General features: G+C 46.7%; 1 protein-coding gene across 1 annotated transcript; it reads left to right on the top strand.

Annotated features, from left to right (window-relative positions):
* Positions 1–4,922: 4,922 nt before the first annotated feature.
* LOC125917617 (zinc finger protein 215-like) lies at positions 4,923–7,667 on the top strand (the record flags this gene model as incomplete). Its single annotated transcript, XM_049623765.1, has 2 exons — positions 4,923–5,421; positions 7,567–7,667. Coding segments are annotated over exons 1-2 (501 nt in total), but the record flags the coding sequence as incomplete, so codon positions are not given.
* Between the last annotated feature and the right edge of the window lie 442 nt (positions 7,668–8,109).

Consider the following 8,109-nt stretch of genomic DNA (forward strand, 5'->3'; position numbering starts at 1 on the left):
AATTGGTGGGTGGTGTGATGAGGTTTTGGGGTGATGGTGGGGGGTTGGGAGCTGACAGCCAAGAAAGAATTCTTGAAGACGTCTTTGGTGCAAAAAGGTGATTTTATTAACGCACTGGGACAGGACCCATGGGCAGGAAGAGCTGCACTGGGGTTGTGAGGGGTAACTCATTATTATCCTCAGGTTGGGAGGGGGTTAGGGATAGCGTTGTCTCTAAGGAATTTTGGAAGCAAGGTTTCCAGGACCTTGAGGGGCTAGCTACTGTTAGGAAAACACCACTTATTACCCTTTAGTAAAACCGCAGTCATGGGACCCTTTGGATATATATCAGCGGCCATAAGCTTGGAGTATGATTGCCCACATATATCTCGGGAGTTGAGACAAAGGAAGTTTCCAAAGGAATTTTTTTTTTATGTGCAAGTAGACTTACAGGACCCTGGGACACCTGTGTGGCTTACTTGGTTAGGAGGTCAACTCTTGATTTCAGCTCAGGTCATGATCTCAGTTCATGAGTTGGAACCCCGCATGGGGCTCTGTGCTGACAGTGTAGAGCCTGCTTGGGATTCTCTCCCTCTCTCCCTTCCCTCCTCTCTCTGCGTCTCAAAATAAATGAATAAACTTTAAAAATAAAAAATAAAATAAAATAAAATAAAATAAAATAAAATAAAATAAGTAGACTTACGGGATCCTGTGGGGTCGGGGTGGGGGGTGTCAGGATAACGTTAAGCCAAGATTCCCTTTTGTCCCTAGCAAAGTGTCATCATCGAGGCAGCTGAGCTCCTAGAGGGAGGCCACTGTGCCAGTTTCAAGGACTTGTCAATGGGCTGTAGGCAGTAAGGGAATTTAATTTTTCATTTGCCTTAGTTTTCCATATCACCACGGCAAGCACTTAAATCCCTTTCCCCTGTTCTTGGGCAGCCAGGAATGTCCAAGGAATATCACACATATCCCACTTTGGGGGGTGGGGGTGCTGCTGGCCTGTACTCTGCCCTCACCTTGCCCCACACTCCCTCATCATGGGGTACACACTGGGAGGGGAGGAAGACTTTTCACCTCATACTGTTGGTTTACCTAAAACTCTGCAAACCATATATTAACGAACCAAAAAGCCAGGGAAAGCACCTGAAGTACTCAGGCGACCCTGGTGCCACTTCCTTCTTCCCCTTCCCCCATCTCTGTCATGGGTGTCCTCCCGGGCCCCCCAGCGGAACCAGCGAGGAGCGGCCTGGATTTTGAGGCGCATTGCTCCGCAGGCCCCACAGAGCGCACGCGCAGACGCTGCAGGGCGCATGCGCCGCAACGTAGGCGCCAAATCTGAGCGCGAGCTGGTCAGTCAGTCAGGCGAGGCTCCAGGCAGGCAAGGTGAGCGTGAGCGGGCGTCGGGGCCCGCGTGTGAGCGGCGCGCGGGCAGCCCGGGACGGGACAGGGAGGGGGACGTGATTGGAGGAGACGCAGAGCGAGGAGCGGGCACCCGAGGGCGCGAGAAGCCCCGGGGCTGGTGGCGCAGGCCTCCCTGAGGTGCGACGCCACAGTGCGGCGCCCAGCGCAGCTGTGCCTGGGGAGGAGGAAGTGGGGTGAGTGGAGCCTCCGTGTAGGGTGACGGGAAGTAGCCCTCGTGGGGAAGGGGCCTGGGTGGGACATGGGGTGTGAGGAGACCAGGGAGCTGAGGGACACCGGCGCCCTGGCGTGGCCTCTCCTCTCTGCGCCTTTGTGACCTCAGTTGTCTGGCCTCTGGTTACTACCCTCCTAGCCCTCAGGCTAAAGTCCTCCCTCAGCCTGCCGGCGCCACCCCCATTCACAGACCCCGCCCCTCCAAACCTCGACACGCCCCTCCCGGCCCAGACCCCAGCACCCTCCCCCACCAGACAGCACCAGACAGGACCCTTCCCTCCGGCCCAGGGCCCGCCCCAGCCACAGGTCCTTCCATGCCCGACCTCAGCGCCCCCCCCCTCCCCGCTGAAACCCCGCCCCCACCCAAGGCTCCGCCCCAAACAACAGGACACGCCCCTCTCGGGCCAGGCCCCGCCCATAGACCTCAAGACACGCCCCTCCCCGGCCCCCTTCACCCCCCTACCCCCCGACTCCTTCCCACCCTCGATCCATGCCAGGCCCCAGCCCCCAGTTCTGACTTTCCTCTCCGGGATCAGGGCCATGTCTCTCTGCTCTCAGACCCAGGGCGGGTCTGAAGACAGGGCATCTTCTCACCCTCCCTCAGCTCTACGCTCCTCCCTCTCAGTGCTCCCCTCTACCTCAGTTCTACCAGTCCCGTCTGTCTCTCCTCCCTGCCCTGGTCATGCCTCTCTTTTCCCAGCCCGTGACTCCCCCGCCTCACATCTGCTCCTTCTCTTTATCTTGTCCCACTCCGTCCTCGGCTCTGCCCTGCTCCCTGCCTGCCTTGATTTACTCCCTTTCTCTTGCCTCGGTGCCTCTCTTGCATTCGTTCCCTTCAGTCCTTGCTTTCTCCTCCCACCAAGACCTCTGCCCACCCGGGATCTCTCCGGACACTCAGCCCTGCTTCTCGGAAAGCTCTTCCCCACTCTGAAATCAAGAGACTCCTTTTTTTTTTTTTTTTTTAAGTATTTTTAACATGTTAAATAGGGACTTTTTTTAGCCCCCCCCCTCTTTTTAAAAAAATATTTAACACCTTAGCTGCTTTTGTCACTACTTTTTAACATGATTTCCCTCATGTTTCCCGGAGTGCAATTATGAATTATTTAGAAAATAATGAAAATAAGAGGGGTGACATCCCTAAATGTTGATGTATAACCCAAATTAACAGCTTTCAGTAGTCAAGAAGAAGGAAAATAAATTATACATTTTTTTCAAGAGGTTCCCAAACTCCCCCAAACAAATGAACAAACAAAAAATGATAAAACTCTAAAAAAAGGAGTAAGAAAATAATGAAAATAAATAAAAATACATGAGAAAACAAAAATAATAGCCTTGGAACTAGCAGGTGGTACTTGGGGTGAAAAAGAGAAAGTGGCAATAAAGAACAAACAGTAGAAATTTAAAAACCTAGGAATAAAGCAGCATCACTGATGAGTAAAGGATAAAGTTGCATACTTAAGGGATTTAATATTCTGAGAATACTGTGTGCAATCATGTATTAGTATACTTCAATTTCAAGCAAATGGATGGTTTTTTTGAAAAAGGATGTTTTTAAACTTGGGTTCAAAAAGTGGAAAACCCAAGTAGACCAATGGCCATGGAAAAGAACTGAAATAAGTTGTGAAACAATTGATTGACATTAGAGAGCTTTCTGTGCAGATGATTATAGTGGTATTAAGAGTTAAAAAATAAAGGTTGAGTAAAAGAGTATTGGGAAGAAATAGAAGGTGCCAAAACTATGAAGTAATTGGTTAGAACTTGGATGGTATGGATGTAGGAATAAGATAAGGCTGAAATCCAAAATATAAAAATTTAAGGGAAGGAGAGTTAAGAATTTATGAAGAATGGAGGGATGCTGAAGGTGCCCTCTGAGGAGGCAGGCCCATGAGCTTTCTTTCAGTACTTGAGACCTGGAGGCCTTGACCCTTCAAGGTCATAGTTTCCCTTTGTGGGCCAGGAGGAAGAATTGTTACACCCTACTCGCCTTGAACCTGGCTAGTGTAGGGAGGCAGGCTAGGCTGGTGTGATCCCACACTCATTTCTAGTAATCCTTTCTTAGGGTCCTTCCCTGGGCTGCACACCTGGAAGTTCAATTCAGGGTGGAACGTCACACATCCCAAGAAGGAAGGGGGACAGGGGCGCCTGGGTGGCTCAGTTCGTTAAGCATCTGATTCTTGGTTTCGGCTCAGGTTGTGATCTCCTGGTTCCTGGGTTCAAGCCCCCTGTTGGGCTCTTTGGGGACAGCAGGGAGCCTGCTTGGGATTCTCTCTCCCTGCCCTCCCCCCTGCTTATGCATGCGCATGCGCCCTCTCTGCCCCTCTCAAAATAAATAAATAAACATTTTTTTTTTTTTTTTAAAGCAAGGAGGAGGATAGCGAATTTTTATTTGTAGTGGCAGGAAAATTTTTAGGAAAAAAAAATACTTTTCATACTTTACCCCAGACTGGATTTTGACCAAAGAATTAAAATGAAATGTTTAATTGTCTCCTGTAAAACACTTACTATTGTCTGATTCTTTTCAACAAGAACATCCTGTGTTGTGATAGCTCGTTGTGGTTTTGATTCTTGTTTCTCTGATGACTAACGCAGTTGAGCCCCATTTTGTGTCTGTTCGGCCATTTAGCTATCTTGCACAATACCTGCTTATATCTTTTAACTTTTTTTGCTCTTATTTGCCTTTTTCTAATTGATTTAATATTTTGCAAATGAATCCAGTTGTTTGTAGGGTATACATATTATAAGGCTGATTCCTGGGGCACCTGGGTGGATCAGTCAGTTAAGCATCTGGCTTCGGCTCAGGTCATGATCTCATGGTTTGTAAGTTCAAGCTCCATGTTGGGCTCTGTGCTGACAGCTCAGAGCCTGGAGCCTGCTTTGGATTTTGTGTCCCCCCCACCCCCCTGCCCCTCCCATGCTTATGCTCTGTCTCTCTCATTCTCTCAATAATAAATAAATGTTTAAAAAAATTTAGAAAGGCTGTTTCCTTATTTTGTATAATACACATTTATTTTTTGAAGTGAAGTTCTTCTGTGGATCAAATTAATACAGTTCATTGTGTTTTGAGGTTCAAGTCTCTTTTCCCTTCAGTGCCATTTCTGAAATATTTCTAGCCTGTGCCCATGAATTTTGTAGACCTGGGGAGGGGACTGAAGTAACATCATATCTGGAGATGTACAAATTTCTGTAAATGTGTAGTTAGGCATTTGTGTGAAATGTGGTAACTCCTTTTGCTTCAGATCACCTCTACCCCACTGTCCAGTCCCAACTGTGCAGACCATTTGTGAGTCTCTCTACATGATTTCTGCAGGTCCTGGGTTTCCGTATCCTGTTTTCATCCGCTACAATTCCACCCACCATCTTCCACACCAGTGTTTTCTGTAGCAGCCTGCCTTTTAGAGTATCTCCATCCTATGAAGGGCCAAGCTGTAAAGATGGTGCACGTGACAGACGTTTTGGCTATCTTGAAGAGTCCCCAGCTCTTCCACCTACATGATCAAGAAGAGAATCCAGAAACCGTCCCCATAAGCAGTCCAGGGGCTCTGAAAGCTTCTCATGAAACGTTTAGACATTTCCAGTATCTTCCAGTGACTGGGCCTCACCCAGCTGTGAGCCAAATCCAGGAGCTCTGCCGGCAATGGCTGCAGCCCGAGACCCACACCAAGCAGCAGATGATGGAACGACTGGTGCTGGAACAGTTTCTGAGCACCCTACCGGAGGAGGTGCAGACCTGGGTGAGGTCAAAACAGCCTAAGAACAGCAAGGAGGCAGGAGCCCTGGTGGCCGGCTTGATCCAAGCATGTGGGGAGAAAGGTGAGAGAGGAAGGAAGCAACTGCCATTTCCACTTATTGAACATCCCTGTGTGCATGGCATGTAAAAGGAGATGAATAAAAACTTGTCAGGGGCGCCTGGGCAGCTCATTCGGTTAAGTGTCTGACTCCTGGCTTCAGCTCAGGTCATGATCTCACAGTTCATGGGTTCAAGCCCCACATTGGGCTCTGCACTAATGTTGTGGAGCCTGCTTGGGTTTCTCTCTCTCCTTCGCTCTCTCTCTGCCCCTCCCCTACTTATGTGCGTACTCTCTAGCAAAATACATTTAAAAATTTGTCAAAAGAATAAGTGAATGAATTTTATAATCCAGTCTAATCTGCCTCATAGGAGATGGAAGAAATTTGGGGCTTGGCTTTTGCTTTTAATATTTACTATTTCTTGGGGTGCTTGGGTGGCTCAGGCGGTTAAGTGTTGGACTTCACTTCAGGTCATGATCTCGCGGTTTATGAGTTCGAGCCCCACGTCAGGCTCTGTGCTGACAGCTGGGAGCCTGGAGCCTGCTTCAGATTCTGTGTCTCCTTCTCTCTCTGTCCCTCTCCCACTTGTGCTCTGTCTCTCTCTATCAAAAATAAATAAATGTAAAAAAAGTTTTTAATATTTACTATTTCTCTGAGAGTATACCTTCTCTCCAGCTTTGTTGTCCCCTGCTCCATTTATTATCCAGCCTAAACTTTAGTACCAACACAAAACAAAACAATACACACAGCCAGAAAAATGAGGGTATAAAATGTGAGATAAACAAGGCCTGGAAGTTTAACCTCTACCAAAATGTGGGCTCTTGGAAACTCAAGTTACCAGATTGGGATTTTAATAATGAAAGAAGGGTATTTTAATAGTGAAAGAAAAAAGCCATTTATTCCTCATAGTCCTTTGAACAAAAATGATACTAAAAACAAAGTATTGTTTAGGAGTATTATATAGAGAGAGGGGGAGAGAGAGATGGATAGGGGGAGAGATAGAGGCACACAAAGGAACAAAAAATATGAATATAAGACTACAGTTACCTCTGGAGAAAAGGCTGGGTTGTGGACAGGAAAAAGCACACGAGCAGGTGTAAGTTATTGGGAATGTTCTAGATTGGGGGTTGGGTAGTGAATTCACAGGCATTAATTATACTTGTAAATGAATACATTTAAAATAAGTAGGGTCATGCGTGGTTTAGTACGGATATCGTGAATTAAGGATCGTTACTAACCCAATTCTGTGCACCTTCATCCCTTGAAAGAATTTGGAAGACGGTAGTAGCGAACACGTTGGATACTTCCAATGTACTACATCCTAGGTGTTTTATACATAACTAATTTATTTACTTCTCTTAATAGCTCTTGAAATAGTTACTACCTTATTTTGTACAGGAGACAGAGGCACAAAGAGGTTGCATAACTTGCCCACAATTGTACCCGGCAGTCAGGATTCCTATCCCGCAGCTGGCTGCAGCATCTATACTCCAACCATAGTGTTATACTGCCTCCGGTGGACATAGGGGATATTGCCCCAGAAGTTAAAAACTTGGCCAAAGGGCCAGAACTATTAACAAATGGAGCTCGAATTCAGGGAAAAGGAAAGAAAGCTCCCTAGGATATGAGGAAGAAACAACAGATTGATGAAAGGTGCACTTGGGAAGAGACTACAGGCAGGGCAGGCCTTCAAGGTGCAGGTTTCTGTGGGGAATGTGGTGGCCGTCTTCTAGATCAGTGAATGAAAAAGATGTAGGAAAAGCTTGAAGAGCTGCCACTTTAACATGCTTTGTGTGTGTGTTGCACATGTAATGCTTAATCCTTATCAGATCCCTTCCGAGCATAGGTATTATTATTTCCGTCTTACAGTTGAGAAACTGAACAGTGAGGCTGGGAACCACTGGTAAAAAGGGAACTTGCACTTCATGTGGAAGGCAGTGGGGAGTCATTGAAGGGTTTAGAGCTGGGAAACGCCCAGAGCTCTTTTTTGGAACTTGCTATATTGAGAGGAGGAAAGATTTCTCTGGTTTTTCTCTTACAGGAAGTCCAGGACTGCTGCTGTCTTCTATGGCAGGGGCGGGGTTGATGTGGGGTGGCAAGCCACTCTCTGTGTCTGTGGGTGCTGCCAGACTGAACTCAGTTCCGTGGTCATTCCTTTCTCCTTTCAAGGTTTCCCTGCTCAGGACTTTGTCCTTGCCGAAAAGAGGAACACCAGAAAACAAAAGAAGGACACAGAGATGTCTGAAAACCCCTTATCTGCTGGACCCCAGGTGAGTCAGTCTTTCTTCTGACTTCGTTCTCCAAATGGGGATCTCACCTTCCTGATTTCCAGACCTTCCCTTTCCAGTTAAACCACATTCTCACTTTCTGTTAAGTCTTTATATAAGTATCACCTAAGTGAGCCTTTCCCTGGCTACCCTGTTTAAAATTTGTTCCTGACTCTATATCCTTCTCTGCTTTATTTTTCTCTGTTGTTCTTAATCACCATCCCAGGACATTTTCCCTCTTTTTCTATTTCTTGCATTAATTGTTTTGTTTGTTTGTTTTCTTAGTATTCCAGTTTATGCCCAGTGTTGGCTTATTCAAAACAACCCTCATGTGGTTTGCACTGTTATGCTCCTTTATATTTGAAACAAATGGCAGCTAATATAGGGACATAGTACTGTTGAGAGGTTTTATTTTTTTTTCAAAAATACTCTCCTTAATGTTCAT

Source organism: Panthera uncia, unplaced genomic scaffold (assembly GCF_023721935.1).
Source record: "Panthera uncia isolate 11264 unplaced genomic scaffold, Puncia_PCG_1.0 HiC_scaffold_2099, whole genome shotgun sequence".
Lineage (NCBI taxonomy): Eukaryota > Metazoa > Chordata > Mammalia > Carnivora > Felidae > Panthera > Panthera uncia.